Here is a 21,717-nt window from a genome sequence, read left to right as displayed (position 1 = left end):
GAAGACATTACACACATTGCAGTGACACCTTGGTAACGTTGATCGAGGAAGACATTGCAGTGACACCTTGGTAACATGGAGTGAGGAAGACATTGCAGTGGCACCTTGGTACGTGGAAGGAGGAAGACATTACACACATTGCAGTGACACCTTGGTAACATGGAGTGAGGAAGACATTACAGTGACACCTTGGTACGTGGAAGGAGGAAGACATTACACACATTGCAGTGGCACCTTGGTAACGTTGAGTGAGGAAGACATTACAGTGACACCTTGGTACGTGGAAGGAGGAAGACATTACACACATTGCAGTGACACCTTGGTAACATGGAGTGAAGAAGACATTACAGTGACACCTTGGTACGTGGAAGGAGGAAGACATTACACACATTGCAGTGACACCTTGTTAACATGGAGTGAGGAAGACATTGCAGTGACACCTTGGTACGTGGAAGGAGGAAGACATTACAGTGAAACCTTGGTAACGTTGAGTGAGGAAGACATTGGAGTGACACCTTGGTACGTGAAAGGATGAAGACATTGCAGTGACACCTTGGTACGTGGAGGGAGGAAGACATTGCAGTGAAGCCTTGGTAACGTTGAGGGAGGAAGACAATGTACTGAAACCTTGGTAACGTGGTAAGAGGAAGACATTGCAATGAAGCCTTGGTAAGGCGGGGTGAGCAAGACATTGTATTGAAACCTTGGTAACATGGCGGGAGGAAGACATTGTAGTGAAACATTGGTAACATGGTGGGAGGAAGACACTGTAGGGAAACCTTGGTAACGTGGAAGTAGTTCGACACTGTAGTAAAACCTTGGTAACATGGTGGGAGGAAGACATTCCACTGAAACCTTGGTAACATGGAGGGAGGAAGACATTACAGTGAAACCTTAGTAACGTGAAGGGAGGAAGACATTGCACCGAAACCTTGGTAACGTGGTAGGAGGAAGACATTGCAGTGAAACCTTGGTACCGTGGAGGGAGGAAGACATTGCAGTGGGAACCTTCTTAACGTGGACGGAGGAAGTCGTTGTATTTATACTTTGGTACGTGGATTGAAGAAGACATAGCAGTGAAACCTTGGTAACGTGGAAGTAGGTCGACATTGTAGTAAAACGTTGGTAACATGGCGGGAAAAAACAGGATAGTGAAACCTTGGTAACGTGGAGGGAGGAAGACATTGCAGGGAAACCTTGGTAATGTGGTAGAAGGAAGACATTGCACTAAAACCTTGGTAACAGGGAGGGAGGAAGACATTGCAGTGAAACCTTGGTAGCGTGGAGGAGGAAGGCATTGTAGTGAAACCTTAGTACGTGGAAGGAGGAAGACATTGCAGTGAAGCCTTGGTAGCATGGAAGGAGGAATCATTCCATGTTTCAGCATACATAGTTGATTCTTTCAAGGAACCTCTTCACCTTGTGTCTTTTTTCTTAACTTACGTGTGCTTGAAGGTGGTGTTGTTGTCAAAAGGTCTGAAATGAAATTGATACACCTCGTTTAAGATTATATACTTTATTTATAAAATAACATGAACAAAGCAAGAATGAATTCAAAATGATCTCATTAACGTTAGCAGATGATGTTTGTGATGTCGCCATTATATTTAAGTTATATTATAGTAAATTAAATCAGATTTCTGCTTGTATTAGTTCATGAGGTATCATTGATGCTTTTAAGTTTTTAATAAGTGTTTATACCAGGGTACAGCTGCAGACATCGGGACGACCGGGTCCACGTACAACAGAGTAATGTTTCGGAATCGTCGCGCACCGTCAGTGTCTGCATGTTCATGTAACAGTCGCCGCAGAAGGCGTACTGACCACAGATGTCGTGGTGATAGAGCTTCATCTCGCATGCTGAAACAGGCGAGACATGCATGGTCGGTATGTCACATATGATTATGAAGTCATATTCTATATGGAAGACGAATATGCTGATTATGCATCATCTACGAATTCAATAAAAGCAGATATGTGAACAACATCGATCTTAAGAGTCAAAACTGAGGGTTTATTTGTTCGGAGTCAGTACATCATCCCTTGTGACAAGGATTTCAGTTTGGCGTTTCCTTATCAACAAAAGGTCTTCATCAACTGAATCAAGTGCTTAAATTGGGAGGTTACGTCTACTTTTAGAAGAAATAATTAACAGTAACTTACGGCATGGTTTGGTTGTTGGAACTGAAATAAAGATACATATCTACATGTATACATATGTAACATGTACAATCGACTTTCAATATTAAAGGGTAAAATGCGTACAACCGGTGTAACTTTAGGCGTTTCTCCCTGAATAAGCCATGATATAACTGATTACTTCTTGCAACAGCGTTAACCAAAATTCACTTCTTGTTTCACGAAAGGAAACAGTTGAATAATTGATGGCATATCATGGAGGAAATACAGTGAACGAAAATTATTTACTTATGCCGTCGTCGTCTGCATGTTGTATTTTGAGGGGAAGATTATGCACTCATATAGAGACACCCTGAACAGGTCTGTGGAAACTGCGGAAGTGTCAGATTCGATCGCATTCTACATTTATTTATAGTCATGTAGACTATAAACAAGCAGTTATATAACGTTTGATAATGTAATTTAGTATAAATACGTGTTGTCGTTGGCTCTGTCACTGTCGTCGTTGTTGGCGACGGTGTTGACGTTGTCGTAGTCATAATCGGTTCTGCAGAAACAAATATGAAAACAATAAAAGGACAGAACTTCTGTACTGGAACCGGAAATGACAATGACAAAAACATGTGAAATAAACAACACTCACAGCAAATAACTAAAACTAAGTTTTACCTGTTTCATAGATACCAATGGCACATCTTTCCGGCAAGTAGGTGTAGGTGCTGCAACAGTGCTCAGTCATGGCCGGCTCCGGTCTCTGCCACTTGCCGTCATGGCATCGCATCCAGTAGCAGTCCGAATTGATGTGAGTGTCCGAATCCTGGCACTCAGCTGTGAAGGAAGACATTGCAGTGACACCTTGGTAACATGGAGTGAGGAACACATTGCAGTGACACCTTGGTAACATGGAGTGAGGAAGACATTGGAGTGACACCTTGGTACGTGGAAGGATGAAGACATTACAGTGAAACCTTGGTATTATGGAGTGAGGAAGACATTGGAGTGACACCTTGGTACGTGGATTGAAGAAGACATAGCAGTGAAACCTTGGTAACGTGGAAGTAGGTCGACATTGTAGTGAAACGTTGGTAACATGGCGGGAAAAGACAGGATAGTGAAACCTTGGTAACGTGGAGGGAGGAAGACATTGCAGTAAAACCTTGGTAATGTGGTAGAAGGCAGACGTTGCAGTGAAACCTTGGTAACGTGGAGGGAGGAAGACATTGCAGTGAAACCTTGGTATCATAGAAGGAGGAAGACATTGCAGTGAACACTTGGTAACGTGGATTGAGGAAGACATTGCAGTGAAACCTTGGTAACAGGGAGGGAGGAAGACCTTGCAGTGCAACCCTGGTGACGTGGAGCGAGTAAGACATTGCAGTGAAAGCCTGGTGACGTGGAGGGAGGAAGACATTGCAGGGAAACCTTGGAAACGTGAGGTGAGGAAGACATTGTATTGAAACCTTGGTAACATGGCGGGACGAAGACATTGTAGTGAAACCTTGGTAACTTGGTGGGGGTAGACATTGTGGAGGAGGAAGGCATTGTAGTGAAACCTTAGTACGTGGAAGGAGGAAGACATTGCAGTGAAGCCTTGGTAGCATGGAAGGAGGAATCATTCCATGTTTCAGCATACATAGTTGATTCTTTCAAGGAACCTCTTCACCTTGTGTCTTTTTTCTTAACTTACGTGTGCTTGAAGGTGGTGTTGTTGTCAAAAGGTCTGAAATGAAATTGATACACCTCGTTTAAGATTATATACTTTATTTATAAAATTACATGAACAAAGCAAGAATGAATTCAAAATGATCTCATTAACGTTAGCAGATGATGTTTGTGATGTCGCCATTATATTTAAGTTATATTATAGTAAATTAAATCAGATTTCTGCTTGTATTAGTTCATGAGGTATCATTGATGCTTTTAAGTTTTTAATAAGTGTTTATACCAGGGTACAGCTGCAGACATCGGGACGACCGGGTCCACGTACAACAGAGTAATGTTTCGGAATCGTCGCGCACCGTCAGTGTCTGCATGTTCATGTAACAGTCGCCGCAGAAGGCGTACTGACCACAGATGTCGTGGTGATAGAGCTTCATCTCGCATGCTGAAACAGGCGAGACATGCATGGTCGGTATGTCACATATGATTATGAAGTCATATTCTATATGGAAGACGAATATGCTGATTATGCATCATCTACGAATTCAATAAAAGCAGATATGTGAACAACATCGATCTTAAGAGTCAAAACTGAGGGTTTATTTGTTCGGAGTCAGTACATCATCCCTTGTGACAAGGATTTCAGTTTGGCGTTTCCTTATCAACAAAAGGTCTTCATCAACTGAATCAAGTGCTTAAATTGGGAGGTTACGTCTACTTTTAGAAGAAATAATTAACAGTAACTTACGGCATGGTTTGGTTGTTGGAACTGAAATAAAGATACATATCTACATGTATACATATGTAACATGTACAATCGACTTTCAATATTAAAGGGTAAAATGCGTACAACCGGTGTAACTTTAGGCGTTTCTCCCTGAATAAGCCATGATATAACTGATTACTTCTTGCAACAGCGTTAACCAAAATTCACTTCTTGTTTCACGAAAGGAAACAGTTGAATAATTGATGGCATATCATGGAGGAAATACAGTGAACGAAAATTATTTACTTATGCCGTCGTCGTCTGCATGTTGTATTTTGAGGGGAAGATTATGCACTCATATAGAGACACCCTGAACAGGTCTGTGGAAACTGCGGAAGTGTCAGATTCGATCGCATTCTACATTTATTAATAGTCATGTAGACTATAACCAAGCAGTTATATAACGTTTGATAATGTAATTTAGTATAAATACGTGTTGTCGTTGGCTCTGTCACTGTCGTCGTTGTTGGCGACGGTGTTGACGTTGTCGTAGTCATAATCGGTTCTGCAGAAACAAATATGAAAACAATAAAAGGACAGAACTTCTGTACTGGAACCGGAAATGACAATGACAAAAACATGTGAAATAAACAACACTCACAGCAAATAACTAAAACTAAGTTTTACCTGTTTCATAGATACCAATGGCACATCTTTCCGGCAAGTAGGTGTAGGTGCTGCAACAGTGCTCAGTCATGGCCGGCTCCGGTCTCTGCCACTTGCCGTCATGGCATCGCATCCAGTAGCAGTCCGAATTGATGTGAGTGTCCGAATCCTGGCACTCAGCTGTGAAGGAAGACATTGCAGTGACACCTTGGTAACATGGAGTGAGGAACACATTGCAGTGACACCTTGGTAACATGGAGTGAGGAAGACATTGGAGTGACACCTTGGTACGTGGAAGGATGAAGACATTACAGTGAAACCTTGGTATTATGGAGTGAGGAAGACATTGGAGTGACACCTTGGTACGTGGATTGAAGAAGACATAGCAGTGAAACCTTGGTAACGTGGAAGTAGGTCGACATTGTAGTGAAACGTTGGTAACATGGCGGGAAAAGACAGGATAGTGAAACCTTGGTAACGTGGAGGGAGGAAGACATTGCAGTAAAACCTTGGTAATGTGGTAGAAGGCAGACGTTGCAGTGAAACCTTGGTAACGTGGAGGGAGGAAGACATTGCAGTGAAACCTTGGTATCATAGAAGGAGGAAGACATTGCAGTGAACACTTGGTAACGTGGATTGAGGAAGACATTGCAGTGAAACCTTGGTAACAGGGAGGGAGGAAGACCTTGCAGTGCAACCCTGGTGACGTGGAGCGAGTAAGACATTGCAGTGAAAGCCTGGTGACGTGGAGGGAGGAAGACATTGCAGGGAAACCTTGGAAACGTGAGGTGAGGAAGACATTGTATTGAAACCTTGGTAACATGGCGGGACGAAGACATTGTAGTGAAACCTTGGTAACTTGGTGGGGGTAGACATTGTGGAGGAGGAAGGCATTGTAGTGAAACCTTAATACGTGGAAGGAGGAAGACATTGCAGTGAAGCCTTGGTAGCATGGAAGGAGGAATCATTCCATGTTTCAGCATACATAGTTGATTCTTTCAAGGAACCTCTTCACCTTGTGTCTTTTTTCTTAACTTACGTGTGCTTGAAGGTGGTGTTGTTGTCAAAAGGTCTGAAATGAAATTGATACACCTCGTTTAAGTTTATATACTTTATTTATAAAATTACATGAACAAAGCAAGAATGAATTCAAAATGATCTCATTAACGTTAGCAGATGATGTTTGTGATGTCGCCATTATATTTAAGTTATATTATAGTAAATTAAATCAGATTTCTGCTTGTATTAGTTCATGAGGTATCATTGATGCTTTTAAGTTTTTAATAAGTGTTTATACCAGGGTACAGCTGCAGACATCGGGACGACCGGGTCCACGTACAACAGAGTAATGTTTCGGAATCGTCGCGCACCGTCAGTGTCTGCATGTTCATGTAACAGTCGCCGCAGAAGGCGTACTGACCACAGATGTCGTGGTGATAGAGCTTCATCTCGCATGCTGAAACAGGCGAGACATGCATGGTCGGTATGTCACATATGATTATGAAGTCATATTCTATATGGAAGACGAATATGCTGATTATGCATCATCTACGAATTCAATAAAAGCAGATATGTGAACAACATCGATCTTAAGAGTCAAAACTGAGGGTTTATTTGTTCGGAGTCAGTACATCATCCCTTGTGACAAGGATTTCAGTTTGGCGTTTCCTTATCAACAAAAGGTCTTCATCAACTGAATCAAGTGCTTAAATTGGGAGGTTACGTCTACTTTTAGAAGAAATAATTAACAGTAACTTACGGCATGGTTTGGTTGTTGGAACTGAAATAAAGATACATATCTACATGTATACATATGTAACATGTACAATCGACTTTCAATATTAAAGGGTAAAATGCGTACAACCGGTGTAACTTTAGGCGTTTCTCCCTGAATAAGCCATGATATAACTGATTACTTCTTGCAACAGCGTTAACCAAAATTCACTTCTTGTTTCACGAAAGGAAACAGTTGAATAATTGATGGCATATCATGGAGGAAATACAGTGAACGAAAATTATTTACTTATGCCGTCGTCGTCTGCATGTTGTATTTTGAGGGGAAGATTATGCACTCATATAGAGACACCCTGAACAGGTCTGTGGAAACTGCGGAAGTGTCAGATTCGATCGCATTCTACATTTATTTATAGTCATGTAGACTATAAACAAGCAGTTATATAACTTTTGATAATGTAATTTAGTATAAATACGTGTTGTCGTTGGCTCTGTCACTGTCGTCGTTGTTGGCGACGGTGTTGACGTTGTCGTAGTCATAATCGGTTCTGCAGAAACAAATATGAAAACAATAAAAGGACAGAACTTCTGTACTGGAACCGGAAATGACAATGACAAAAACATGTGAAATAAACAACACTCACAGCAAATAACTAAAACTAAGTTTTACCTGTTTCATAGATACCAATGGCACATCTTTCCGGCAAGTAGGTGTAGGTGCTGCAACAGTGCTCAGTCATGGCCGGCTCCGGTCTCTGCCACTTGCCGTCATGGCATCGCATCCAGTAGCAGTCCGAATTGATGTGAGTGTCCGAATCCTGGCACTCAGCTGTGAAGGAAGACATTGCAGTGACACCTTGGTAACATGGAGTGAGGAACACATTGCAGTGACACCTTGGTAACATGGAGTGAGGAAGACATTGGAGTGACACCTTGGTACGTGGAAGGATGAAGACATTACAGTGAAACCTTGGTATTATGGAGTGAGGAAGACATTGGAGTGACACCTTGGTACGTGGATTGAAGAAGACATAGCAGTGAAACCTTGGTAACGTGGAAGTAGGTCGACATTGTAGTGAAACGTTGGTAACATGGCGGGAAAAGACAGGATAGTGAAACCTTGGTAACGTGGAGGGAGGAAGACATTGCAGTAAAACCTTGGTAATGTGGTAGAAGGCAGACGTTGCAGTGAAACCTTGGTAACGTGGAGGGAGGAAGACATTGCAGTGAAACCTTGGTATCATAGAAGGAGGAAGACATTGCAGTGAACACTTGGTAACGTGGATTGAGGAAGACATTGCAGTGAAACCTTGGTAACAGGGAGGGAGGAAGACCTTGCAGTGCAACCCTGGTGACGTGGAGCGAGTAAGACATTGCAGTGAAAGCCTGGTGACGTGGAGGGAGGAAGACATTGCAGGGAAACCTTGGAAACGTGAGGTGAGGAAGACATTGTATTGAAACCTTGGTAACATGGCGGGACGAAGACATTGTAGTGAAACCTTGGTAACTTGGTGGGGGTAGACATTGTGGAGGAGGAAGGCATTGTAGTGAAACCTTAGTACGTGGAAGGAGGAAGACATTGCAGTGAAGCCTTGGTAGCATGGAAGGAGGAATCATTCCATGTTTCAGCATACATAGTTGATTCTTTCAAGGAACCTCTTCACCTTGTGTCTTTTTTCTTAACTTACGTGTGCTTGAAGGTGGTGTTGTTGTCAAAAGGTCTGAAATGAAATTGATACACCTCGTTTAAGTTTATATACTTTATTTATAAAATTACATGAACAAAGCAAGAATGAATTCAAAATGATCTCATTAACGTTAGCAGATGATGTTTGTGATGTCGCCATTATATTTAAGTTATATTATAGTAAATTAAATCAGATTTCTGCTTGTATTAGTTCATGAGGTATCATTGATGCTTTTAAGTTTTTAATAAGTGTTTATACCAGGGTACAGCTGCAGACATCGGGACGACCGGGTCCACGTACAACAGAGTAATGTTTCGGAATCGTCGCGCACCGTCAGTGTCTGCATGTTCATGTAACAGTCGCCGCAGAAGGCGTACTGACCACAGATGTCGTGGTGATAGAGCTTCATCTCGCATGCTGAAACAGGCGAGACATGCATGGTCGGTATGTCACATATGATTATGAAGTCATATTCTATATGGAAGAAGAATATGCTGATTATGCATCATCTACGAATTCAATAAAAGCAGATATGTGAACAACATCGATCTTAAGAGTCAAAACTGAGGGTTTATTTGTTCGGAGTCAGTACATCATCCCTTGTGACAAGGATTTCAGTTTGGCGTTTCCTTATCAACAAAAGGTCTTCATCAACTGAATCAAGTGCTTAAATTGGGAGGTTACGTCTACTTTTAGAAGAAATAATTAACAGTAACTTACGGCATGGTTTGGTTGTTGGAACTGAAATAAAGATACATATCTACATGTATACATATGTAACATGTACAATCGACTTTCAATATTAAAGGGTAAAATGCGTACAACCGGTGTAACTTTAGGCGTTTCTCCCTGAATAAGCCATGATATAACTGATTACTTCTTGCAACAGCGTTAACCAAAATTCACTTCTTGTTTCACGAAAGGAAACAGTTGAATAATTGATGGCATATCATGGAGGAAATACAGTGAACGAAAATTATTTACTTATGCCGTCGTCGTCTGCATGTTGTATTTTGAGGGGAAGATTATGCACTCATATAGAGACACCCTGAACAGGTCTGTGGAAACTGCGGAAGTGTCAGATTCGATCGCATTCTACATTTATTTATAGTCATGTAGACTATAAACAAGCAGTTATATAACGTTTGATAATGTAATTTAGTATAAATACGTGTTGTCGTTGGCTCTGTCACTGTCGTCGTTGTTGGCGACGGTGTTGACGTTGTCGTAGTCATAATCGGTTCTGCAGAAACAAATATGAAAACAATAAAAGGACAGAACTTCTGTACTGGAACCGGAAATGACAATGACAAAAACATGTGAAATAAACAACACTCACAGCAAATAACTAAAACTAAGTTTTACCTGTTTCATAGATACCAATGGCACATCTTTCCGGCAAGTAGGTGTAGGTGCTGCAACAGTGCTCAGTCATGGCCGGCTCCGGTCTCTGCCACTTGCCGTCATGGCATCGCATCCAGTAGCAGTCCGAATTGATGTGAGTGTCCGAATCCTGGCACTCAGCTGTGAAGGAAGACATTGCAGTGACACCTTGGTAACATGGAGTGAGGAACACATTGCAGTGACACCTTGGTAACATGGAGTGAGGAACACATTGCAGTGACACCTTGGTACGTGGAAGGATGAAGACATTACAGTGAAACCTTGGTATTATGGAGTGAGGAAGACATTGGAGTGACACCTTGGTACGTGGATTGAAGAAGACATAGCAGTGAAACCTTGGTAACGTGGAAGTAGGTCGACATTGTAGTGAAACGTTGGTAACATGGCGGGAAAAGACAGGATAGTGAAACCTTGGTAACGTGGAGGGAGGAAGACATTGCAGTAAAACCTTGGTAATGTGGTAGAAGGCAGACGTTGCAGTGAAACCTTGGTAACGTGGAGGGAGGAAGACATTGCAGTGAAACCTTGGTATCATAGAAGGAGGAAGACATTGCAGTGAACACTTGGTAACGTGGATTGAGGAAGACATTGCAGTGAAACCTTGGTAACAGGGAGGGAGGAAGACCTTGCAGTGCAACCCTGGTGACGTGGAGCGAGTAAGACATTGCAGTGAAAGCCTGGTGACGTGGAGGGAGGAAGACATTGCAGGGAAACCTTGGAAACGTGAGGTGAGGAAGACATTGTATTGAAACCTTGGTAACATGGCGGGACGAAGACATTGTAGTGAAACCTTGGTAACTTGGTGGGGGTAGACATTGTAGTAAAACCTTGGTAACATGGTAGGAGGAAGACATTGCAGTGAAACCTTGGTAACATGGAGGGAGGAAGACATTAAAGTGAAACCTTGGTGACATGGAGGGAGGAAGACATTGCAGTGAAGCCTTGGTAACATGGAGGGAGGAAGATATTGCAGTGAAACCTTGGAAACACGGAGGGAGGAAGACATTGCACTGAAACCATGGTAACATGGAGGGAGGAAGACAATGCAGTGAAGCACTGGTAACGCTGAGGGAGGAAGACATTCCACCGAAACCTTGGTAACGTTGTAAGAGGGAGCCACTGCAGTGAAACCTTGGAAACGTGGAGGGAGGAAGACATTGTATTGAAACCTTGGTAACATGGCGGGAGGAAGACATTGTAGTGAAACCTTGGTAACATGGTGGGGAGTAGACATTGTAGTGAAACCTTGGTAACATGGAGGGAGGAAGACATTGCAATAAAACTATGGTAACGTGGAGGGAGGAAGACATTGCACTGAAACATGGTAACGTTGAGGGAGGAAGACATTGCAGTGAAGCCTTGGTAATGTGGAGGGAGAAAGACATTGCAGTGAAGCCTTGGTAGCGTGGAGGAAGAAGGCATTGTAGTGAAACCTTAGTACGTGGAAGGAGGAAGACATTGCAGTGAAGCCTTGGTAGCATGGAGGGAGGAATCATTCCATGTTTCAGCATACATAGTTGATGTTTTCAAGGAACCTCTTCACCTTGTGTCTTTTTTCTTTACTTACGTGTGCTTGAAGGTGGTGTTGTTGTCAAAAGGTCTGAAATGAAATTGATACACCTCGTTTAAGATTAAATACTTTATTTATAAAATAACATGAACAAAGCAAGAATGAATTCAAAATGATCTCATTAACGTTAGCAGATGATGTTTGTGATGTCGCCATTATATTTAAGTTATATTATAGTAAATTAAATCAGATTTCTGCTTGTATTAGTTCATGAGGTATCATTGATGCTTTTAAGTTTTTAATAAGTGTTTATACCAGGGTACAGCTGCAGACATCGGGACGACCGGGTCCACGTACAACAGAGTAATGTTTCGGAATCGTCGCGCACCGTCAGTGTCTGCATGTTCATGTAACAGTCGCCGCAGAAGGCGTACTGACCACAGATGTCGTGGTGATAGAGCTTCATCTCGCATGCTGAAACAGGCGAGACATGCATGGTCAGTATGCCACATGTGATTACGAAGTGTATGGAAGATGAATATGCTGACCTGGAGTCATCGACGAATTCAAGCAAAGCAGATATTTGTACCATGTAGATCATGTTTACGCTGAAAACTGAGGCTTTATTTGTTGGTATATCGCTATGGGAGTCAGTACATCATCATTTAGGTTCGGTGTTTCTTTGTCAACAATAGGTCTTCATCAACTGCATCAAGTGCTTAAATCTAGACATTACATCTATCTTTAGAAGAAAGTAACAGTAACTTACGGCATGTTGTAGTTGTTGTAGCTGAAATAAAGATATATGTCTACATGTATACATATGTAAGATGTTCAGTCGACTTCCAATGTTATTTTAGTGAGTTGCAGATCGTGGGTCGTGTCGGATAGGTTGGGATCCGGTCGGACTAGATCTGGGCATAGCAGGGCATGGCATGGCATGGCATGGCATGGCATGGCATGGCAGGGCAGGGCAGGGCAGGGCAGGGCAGGGCAGCGAACAATCTCGACACCTATTCCAATGTTATACATTGCATGAGACCCGTGAAGAATAGCCCCCGCTTGCCGTAAAAGGCAACTATGCTTGTCGTAAAAGGCAATTAACGGGATTGGGTGGTCAGGCTCGCTGACTTGGTTGATGCATGTCATCGTATCCCAATTGCGTGGGTCGATGCTCATGATATCAATCACTGGATTGTCTGGTCCAGACTCGATTATTTACAGCCCGCTGTCACATGGCTGGAATATTGTTGCGAGTGGCTTTAAACAACAAACAAACAAATAAAACACATTGCATGAAGTATCAGTTGAACAGACTGTCATAAATGCCACTGAATAAACATTTTATGCTATATAGTACGCAGATCGACCCGAATCCCTGTGTCATAGTATTCGTTAGTCTATCCAGTAATCCGGAGTATCCATTTTCAGTTTATATCAGTGTGTATAAAATGGAAATTGCTTCCACAAAGGGTCCATGGATCAGGGCAATCTGTACGAACAACGACTTACGTGGCAACGTGGTCAAAATCGTGGTCGACATCGTGGTAGGATACCATGTGGTGGACTGAACTGTAACACACAAAGTATACATGTATGAACCAACTGTTGCCACAAAACCACGTAGTCATTGTGAGCATGACAGGTGAAGTATAAACGCAGGAGGTGACTGTTAGTATGACAGGTGAAGTATAGATGCAGGTGGTCACTGTTTGTATGACAGGTGAAGCAGAGATGCAGGTGGTCACTGTTAGCATGACAGGTGGAGTATAGATGCAGGAAGTGACTGTAAGTATGACAGGTGAAGTATAGATGCAGGTGGTCACTGTAAGTATGACAGGTGAAGTATAGATGCAGGAGGTCACTGTAAGTATGACAGGTGAAGTATAGATGCAGGTGGTCACTGTAAGTATGACAGATGAAGTATAGATGCAGGAGGTCACTGTAAGTATGACAGGTGAAGTATAGATGCAGGTGATCACTGTTAGTATGACAGGTGAAGTATAGATGCAGGTGGTCATTGTGAGTATGACAGGTGAAGTATAGATGCAGGTGGTCATTGTGAGTATGACAGGTGAAGTATAGATGCAGGAGGTCACTGTAAGTATGACAGGTGAAGTATAGATGCAGGTGGTCACTGTAAGTATGACAGGTGAAGTATAGATGCAGGAGGTCACTGTAAGTATGACAGGTGAAGTATAGATGCAGGTGGTCACTGTTAGTATGACAGGTGAAGTATAGATGCAGGTGGTCATTGTGAGTATGACAGGTGAAGTATAGATGCAGGTGGTCATTGTGAGTATGACAGGTGAAGTATAGATGCAGGTGGTCATTGTGAGTATGACAGGTGAAGTATAGATGCAGGTGGTCACTGTAAGTATGACAGGTGAAGTATAGATGCAGGAGGTCACTGTAAGTATGACAGGTGAAGTATAGATGCAGGTGGTCACTGTTAGTATGACAGGTGAAGTATAGATGCAGGTGGTCATTGTGAGTATGACAGGTGGAGTATAGATGCAGGAGGTCACTGTTAGATGACAGGTGGAGTGACAGGTATAGATGCAGGAGGTCACTGTTAGTATGACAGGTGAAGTATAGATGCAGGAGGTCACTGTAAGTATGACAGGTGAAGTATAGATGCAGGTGGTCACTGTAAGTATGACAGGTGAAGTATAGATGCAGGAGGTCACTGTAAGTATGACAGGTGAAGTATAGACGCAGGAGGTCATTGTGAGTATGACAGGTGGAGTATAGATGCAGGAGGTCACTGTTAGCATGACAAGTGAAGTATAGATGCAGGTGGTCACTGTTAGCATGACAGGTGAAGTATAGATGCAGGTGGTCACTGTTTGTATGACAGGTGAAGTAGAGATGCAGGTGGTCACTGTTAGCATGACAGGTGGAGTATAGATGCAGGAAGTGACTGTTAGTATGACAGGTGAAGTATAGATGCAGGTGGTCACTGTTAGCATGACAGGTGAAGTATAGATGCAGGTGGTCACTGTTAGCATGACAGGTGAAGTATAGATGCAGGTGGTCACTGTTAGCATGACAGGTGGAGTAGAGATGCAGGTGGTCACTGTTAGTATGACAGGTGAAGTATAGATGCAGGTGGTCATTGTGAGTATGACAGGTGCAGTATAGATGCAGGAGGTCACTGTTAGCATGACAGGTGAAGTATAGATGCAGGTGGTCATTGTGAGTATGACAGGTGAAGTATAGATGCAGGTGGTCATTGTGAGTATGACAGGTGAATTATAGATGCAGGTGGTCATTGTGAGTATGACAGGTGAAGTATAGATGCAGGTGGTCACTGTAAGTATGACAGGTGAAGTATAGATGCAGGTGGTCACTGTTAGCATGACAGGTGGAGTAGAGATGCAGGTGGTCACTGTTAGTATGACAGGTGAAGTATAGATGCAGGTGGTCATTGTGAGTATGACAGGTGAAGTATAGATGCAGGTGGTCACTGTTAGTATGACAGGTGAAGTATAGATGCAGGTGGTCATTGTGAGTATGACAGGTGAAGTATAGATGCAGGTGGTCATTGTGAGTATGACAGGTGAAGTATAGATGCAGGTGGTCATTGTGAGTATGACAGGTGAAGTATAGATGCAGGTGGTCACTGTAAGTATGACAGGTGAAGTATAGATGCAGGAGGTCACTGTAAGTATGACAGGTGAAGTATAGATGCAGGAGGTCACTGTTAGCATGACAGGTGGAGTATAGATGCAGGAAGTGACTGTTAGTATGACAGGTGAAGTATAGATGCAGGTGGTCACTGTAAGTATGACAGGTGAAGTATAGATGCAGGTGGTCACTGTTTGTATGACAGGTGAAGTAGAGATGCAGGTGGTCACTGTTAGCATGACAGGTGGAGTATAGATGCAGGAAGTGACTGTTAGTATGACAGGTGAAGTATAGATGCAGGTGGTCACTGTTAGCATGACAGGTGAAGTATAGATGCAGGTGGTCACTGTTAGCATGACAGGTGAAGTATAGATGCAGGTGGTCACTGTTAGCATGACAGGTGGAGTAGAGATGCAGGTGGTCACTGTTAGTATGACAGGTGAAGTATAGATGCAGGTGGTCATTGTGAGTATGACAGGTGCAGTATAGATGCAGGAGGTCACTGTTAGCATGACAGGTGAAGTATAGATGCAGGTGGTCATTGTGAGTATGACAGGTGAAGTATAGATGCAGGTGGTCATTGTGAGTATGACAGGTGAAGTATAGATGCAGGTGGTCACTGTAAGTATGACAGGTGAAGTATAGATGCAGGAGGTCACTGTAAGTATGACAGGTGAAGTATAGATGCAGGTGGTCACTGTTAGTATGACAGGTGAAGTATAGATGCAGGTGGTCATTGTGAGTATGACAGGTGGAGTATAGATGCAGGAGGTCACTGTTAGATGACAGGTGGAGTGACAGGTATAGATGCAGGTTGTCACTGTTAGTATGACAGGTGAAGTATAGATGCAGGAGGTCACTGTAAGTATGACAGGTGAAGTATAGATGCAGGAGGTCACTGTTAGCATGACAGGTGAAGTATAGATGCAGGTAGTCACTGTTTGTATGACAGGTGAAGTATAGATGCAGGTGGTCACTGTTAGCATGACAGGTGAAGTATAGAAGCGATAAGGTTTTATATTTACCTGGGTAGGCGCTTTGGCAGAGGTCTGAATGGATGGGCTGTTGGCAGCACTCCTCGGAAACCCGCAGTGTGACAAAATCGCTGAGGTAACCACCCTCACACTTTATGACCCAGCACGAACCAGCGGACATCGGCTCATCCTCGGTACATGGTCCTGTAGAGCAAGAGGTCGTAAGATGTCAATGAAGTGATGACGAGTACCATGATGATGATATTTTAGTTGTTCAGAAGTAACCAACTATATTTTACACAGGATATCTCGACCAATAGCTGTCATAACAGTTCAACATCTCTGTAAATAAACAAGTATCATTTGTTGTTAGTCTACGGGGGATTGCTCAGTCAGCTTAGCTGCCACAATTCGCTGTGCAGAGTTGCATCCCTTGGATAAACAAGTGAGTGAGTGAGTGAATGAGTATGGTTTTACGCCGCTTTTAGCAAAACTCCAGCAATATCACGGCGGGGGTCACCAGAAATGGGCTTCACACATTGTACCTATGTCGGGAATCGAAGCCGGGTCTTCGGCGTGACGAGCGAACGCTTTAACCACTAGGCTACCCGACCGCCCCTGGATAAACAAGAAACCTATGATTATGGGTTCGAATTCCGATTCGCCCCGATTATGTTTATAGGCTCGTGGTCGGTTTCACCAAAGCGTTAAACGTATGAGACCTGCATCACTTCGGGCTTTCCTCCAAAAGTAAGCTGACACACTGTGACATAACTGAAATACTATTCAAAGCGGCGTTAAAACCTCACTGTAAGTCCATCCAGTCTATCATATAATCCGGCTTCTCCTGCTGATCTGTAAAACAAGTCCAAATCTGTTTCAGTTCGCCACTTCAATTCGGCATGATGTAGCCTCGAAACGCATTGTGTAGTGAATATAACGTTGAAATAAGGGTCGCTCGTGTCTCTACATACCTAACAACTATGGCGTTGAGAAGCCTTTTTGCTATGAAACAGCTTCTTGTCCAGACTGTGGCAACCATCTTCCCGAAGCAAGAGACTAGGCTGGAATTATTCTGTTCGATCGTAGCGCCATCAGTGGCTATTACGAGTTATGTCCTTTCTAAAGACCAATCAGATTTCACGTCACATATCACTTCCTTTTGATTCAAACAAGTGAAGACGATCTGATCAATATTGTAATAAAACGTGTCTTACTGCGAGAAATGCATCAAATCACCTGGACACCTTGATTACAAACATGAAATGATTTGAAAAAATTCTTTTGACACTAAGTTGACGTCCGCATGCATTGCAAATCCGGAAATCCACCAAAATCTGGACGGCTGTTTACGAACCGGATGTTGATTTAATTACGCGATTTTGATTGGACTATGAAAAGACTCGTTAGTCCAGCCAAAATATAACTCCATATTTCCAGCCTAGTTCGGCAAGGGTGGAAATTGGACTTATGCACTCAGCTAACCCTCGGGAAGATGGATACAACGGGTTTGCTTTACATTAAACCGTATCTCAAGCTGATGGCCCAAACTCCGTCGTCAGCTTCAAATACCTCAATTCAATCCATGTGTTTCATTGAACTTATAATGATATTAACGTTATGGAAATGAATATTTAAAACAGAATAAAGGGTATTTGCTGAGTGTGTTTTATTATTACCTTCATTCAAACAAATTTTGAAAACGGAAGAAAGCGTATTGTTGATGAGACCCGGTAACCCAAATACAGTGTGCCTAACAAAGGGAGAATACCGCTGTAGATGTGTAACCGCGCCAGACAGTGAGCGTGGAGAGAACACTCCCAGTGAGTGGGAGTGGTACTTACTCGTACCGTGAACGCCGATTTGCTTCAAGATCGACATACCTGACTGGTGTTTGTGTTTGCAATTGCTTCTAACAGACAACACACTATAGACACATCCGGTACATAATTACATTAGAATATTTGAGCATAAATACTTGTATTCCTCATTACATCACAGATGTGTTCATATGGCGCAGTGTCAGTGTACACAAGTGGCACCAGTAGCTCTAGGCGAATCCCCGTGAAAATCCGAGGTAGAACGGATCTTCAGTAACCCGTGCTTATCGCAAGCTTAAGAGGCGACTAACGGGATCAGCTCGCTAACTTAATTTATGTACATGTATGTCACCGTATCCCAATTGCGTAGATCAATGCTCATGATATCTTTCACCATTGTCTAGCCCACATAGACTATTTGCAGACCGCGTCATATAGCTGGAAGTAGTTGAGGGCATCGGTACAGTACCGCTCCTGGCTTCTGATTGGTCGAGAGGATCACGTGACCTCTGTGACGTCACTTCCGGTCAAGTGACATGCGCATGTGTCACATCCGTTTCCGGTGGTGTGCGCATCCATGATGGCGTCGCATCCGTTTCCGGTGGCGAGCGCACCTCCAAGAGGGCGTCGCATCCGTTTCCTATGGCGCGCGCCTCCAAGATAGCGTCGCATCCGTTTCCGGTGGCGTGCGCACCACCAAGAGGGCGTCACATCCGTTTCCGGGGGAGGAGGGGGGAAGGGGGAAAAAACCCGGAGAAGCGGTCGTAAAAAGTGACCAAGATCGACATTATTGTTCTTTTGTTGTTCTAAAAATAGACGTGGTGGTGGTGGTGAAGGGAGGGGTGGTGGTGGACGGAGGGAGGGAGGGGGGAGGAGGAGGCAGGTTCTTTGTTTGGGTTTGAGGGTCGTCAAAGCAAAGGATAAAAGCGTTCTTTCGGGAGAGATGGGTGGTCCTGAAAAGGGCCGTTTCGGGGAAGAAGTCGATCACTTCTTCACCCACAAAGGTGCTTTAGTGCAAAGGTACGGATGATCTGCCATCTGTCTCCTGACAGGACACTGACTGGTGTGGCGATGGCATGTGGATATGATAGCTCACTGAGACGAGCTTATCATACACAGTCGACGACTCTGCCACTTTGTTGCTAGGTTGACGTCATATCGGCGAAGGATCTTGCAACAACATTCCACAAATCATGTCATCGACTATGTTGACGTGATTGTAAACTTTGAGGTGTAAGGTCTCGTTCCACAAGGCGATCATGTATTGTAGCCCACTATGACAGCCGTTCGTCTAAGTTAAAACTCGGTGAGTGGCGATCACCTTAGCGCTACGATCATGTTGTGGAATTCTAAAGGTGTTGCCTGAATTCTAAAGGTGAATCGACAGGCACAGACATGAGCGTGATGTAGGGATATGCCTACGTGATGTATGTCGTGTCTCCATGCAAACATGGTGCCACGCGTGACGACAAACACACGTTTATCCATAGGATGATGACGTTGTCACTCGTTCATTTATACCGAGGTGCTGTCACTCGTGTATGTTTACATGTGTACTGTCACGCGTGCCTCCATGCACACGTGATGTACTTCATGTCTTCAAACACACATGGTGTACTACGTCTCTCCATGTAAACGTGATGTACCAAGTCTCTCCATGTAAACGTGGTGCCACGCGTGTCTTCAAACATTTATCCATATGATTATGACGTTGTCACTCGCTCATCCCTGCTGAGGAGTTGGCACTCGTGTATGTCTACATGCGTACTGACAAGCGTGTCTCCATTAAACGTGATGTACTTCGTGTCTCCATGCAAACGTGGTGCCACGCGTGTCTTCAAACATTTATCCATAGCTAGGATGATGACATTGTCACTCACTCATCCCTGCTGAGGAGTTGGCACTCGTGTATGTCTACATGCGTACTGACACGCGTGTCTCCATTAAACGTGATGTACTTCGTGTCTCCATGCAAACGTGGTGTCATGCGTGTCTCCATGCAAAACGTTGTGCCACGCGTGACTACAAACACACGTTACTAGAAGTATAGATCGATACACATGCGTGACGTTTGCAAACCACCATACATACAAACATATTTTGAAACATGGTGTCACGCATAGGCGTGTACCTCCAAGAGGACTGGGGAGGGTGTGGGTTCTTTGTTTTGGATTGTTTTTTGGGTTGGCAAAGCAAAGGATGAAAACTTTCTTTCGGGTGAGATGGGTGGCCGATACTAGATAATAATACGGACCACCCCAACTGTCGGGGACGTCAATTCCGCGTTGAATAGTTCGTTGTAATGCTGCCATAGCCTAAGACTTGTTCTAAAACCAGTGTGGGCTCTGCGATATTCTATGGATAAACGTCTGTTTGTTGTCACGCATGGCACCACGTTTGCATGGAAACACGTTGTACATGACGTTTGCATGGAAACACAAATGGTAACAGACATGTAGACATACACGAGTGACAACTCCTCGGCGTGGATGAACGAATGACGTCATCATCCTATGGATAAAACGTGTGTTTGTAGTCACGCGTGACACCCCAAAACGGCCCTTTTCAGGACCACCCATCCCTCCCGAAAGGTCACGTGACAAGAAGTGACGTCACAGAGGTCACGTGATCCTCTGGACCAATCAGAACCCAGGAGCGGTACTGTACCGATGCCCTCAACTACTGCTGGAATAATGCTGAGTGAAACAACACACAAACAAGGAAAGGTGAAGGCAAGATCCCTACTGTACCAGCTCGTGGAATAGGAATGTGTTTGTTCATGGTGATATATTTTGTGCCTAAATTACACGATTACTGAACGTGAAATGCCAAATCACAAAGTCATGAAATACTTATTTGTAATACTGAAGGCGTCAACATTTTAACCTTCCTGTTTTGAAGTAATACTTACTCGGCGCTTCCGTAGAGAAACCAATGCCTGAAAATACAATTTAGACTGTTCTGTCATCCATGTTACATGTTCATTGAAAGCACAGATAGTCAGACTGTACTGTTTTCATGGCGTGTGTAATTAAACAATGTACAACGAATTTGATAGATTGAAGATTCATTTTTGTTGTACATTTTCGTGTTAACACTGTGCTTTCTAAATTCTGCCTATACTAACACCTATTTTAGTCCCAGAAATAAAATCTTATTCAAAAATATGTAGCTTGAAAATAACAAAATAAAAACCAATTGGAGCCCAGAACAATGTTTTCCTTCAATCTAGACATGAGGCAATCTAGACTTGCCAAATCATTCTAAACTAGAGTTGGATTCATGTTTTAATATATTCTCTAGAGGTCTCGGAAACTTTGTGCTGCCTCGCTTTTTTTTATCTTCGCGCAGTTCATTTCACCAACATCACTCCATAATACTATTATTAATAATGTGTACTAGACTTGTCACGCTACTTACTCGACCCAGAAGCTTGGTGAACAGCAACTAAAATGATCAAGGCAAGACATCCGTCTTTTCGGGGCATCTTAACGTGGAGAAGACACTGCTTGTCAGCTCAGCTGTAGAGCGATGTGCCAGATCCGCGTATTAGTCTTCTGTCATGTATTTACGATCTTTTGAATAGGCTTTTGTTACGGTAAATAGTATACCTTGTAGCGCTGACTTTCATACTGGAATGTCACGGCGACACAATCTATTCAGATCGAATACATGTCACACAACACAGGGCAGCCTATAGAATTCTCAGAATGAGGCCAGGACTGTTTGGGTGAATGGAAGCCAGTACACAAAGTTGTCACCCATCTACATAAACATGTACACACGA

The 21,717-nt window shown here is 43.3% G+C and overlaps 1 protein-coding gene across 2 annotated transcripts in view; it reads right to left on the bottom strand.

The window, feature by feature from the left end:
• The window catches only part of LOC139472336 (mucin-2-like), a 42,983-nt gene extending 21,535 nt beyond the window's left edge, over positions 1 to 21,448 (bottom strand). For both annotated transcript variants that reach the window (XM_071254796.1, XM_071254798.1), the window contains exons 1-27: positions 21,351 to 21,448; positions 20,842 to 20,868; positions 16,162 to 16,314; positions 13,019 to 13,078; positions 12,276 to 12,296; positions 11,822 to 11,980; positions 11,564 to 11,596; positions 9,958 to 10,116; positions 9,764 to 9,835; positions 9,313 to 9,333; positions 8,851 to 9,009; positions 8,593 to 8,625; positions 7,575 to 7,733; positions 7,381 to 7,452; positions 6,930 to 6,950; positions 6,468 to 6,626; positions 6,210 to 6,242; positions 5,192 to 5,350; positions 4,998 to 5,069; positions 4,547 to 4,567; positions 4,085 to 4,243; positions 3,827 to 3,859; positions 2,809 to 2,967; positions 2,615 to 2,686; positions 2,164 to 2,184; positions 1,702 to 1,860; positions 1,444 to 1,476 (exon numbers count right to left, since the gene is read on the bottom strand). In XM_071254796.1, coding sequence (XP_071110897.1) covers positions 1,444 to 1,476; positions 1,702 to 1,860; positions 2,164 to 2,184; positions 2,615 to 2,686; positions 2,809 to 2,967; positions 3,827 to 3,859; positions 4,085 to 4,243; positions 4,547 to 4,567; positions 4,998 to 5,069; positions 5,192 to 5,350; positions 6,210 to 6,242; positions 6,468 to 6,626; positions 6,930 to 6,950; positions 7,381 to 7,452; positions 7,575 to 7,733; positions 8,593 to 8,625; positions 8,851 to 9,009; positions 9,313 to 9,333; positions 9,764 to 9,835; positions 9,958 to 10,116; positions 11,564 to 11,596; positions 11,822 to 11,980; positions 12,276 to 12,296; positions 13,019 to 13,078; positions 16,162 to 16,314; positions 20,842 to 20,868; positions 21,351 to 21,417 — 2,296 coding nt within the window. In that variant the 5' untranslated portion in view covers positions 21,418 to 21,448. The remainder of the gene's footprint in view (positions 1 to 1,443; positions 1,477 to 1,701; positions 1,861 to 2,163; positions 2,185 to 2,614; positions 2,687 to 2,808; positions 2,968 to 3,826; positions 3,860 to 4,084; positions 4,244 to 4,546; positions 4,568 to 4,997; positions 5,070 to 5,191; positions 5,351 to 6,209; positions 6,243 to 6,467; positions 6,627 to 6,929; positions 6,951 to 7,380; positions 7,453 to 7,574; positions 7,734 to 8,592; positions 8,626 to 8,850; positions 9,010 to 9,312; positions 9,334 to 9,763; positions 9,836 to 9,957; positions 10,117 to 11,563; positions 11,597 to 11,821; positions 11,981 to 12,275; positions 12,297 to 13,018; positions 13,079 to 16,161; positions 16,315 to 20,841; positions 20,869 to 21,350) is intronic.
• Between the last annotated feature and the right edge of the window lie 269 nt (positions 21,449 to 21,717).

This window comes from Haliotis cracherodii, unplaced genomic scaffold (assembly GCF_022045235.1).
Source record: "Haliotis cracherodii isolate W230 unplaced genomic scaffold, xgHalCrac1.p SCAF_24, whole genome shotgun sequence".
Lineage (NCBI taxonomy): Eukaryota > Metazoa > Mollusca > Gastropoda > Lepetellida > Haliotidae > Haliotis > Haliotis cracherodii.
This window is presented reverse-complemented; position numbering and strand designations above follow the sequence as displayed.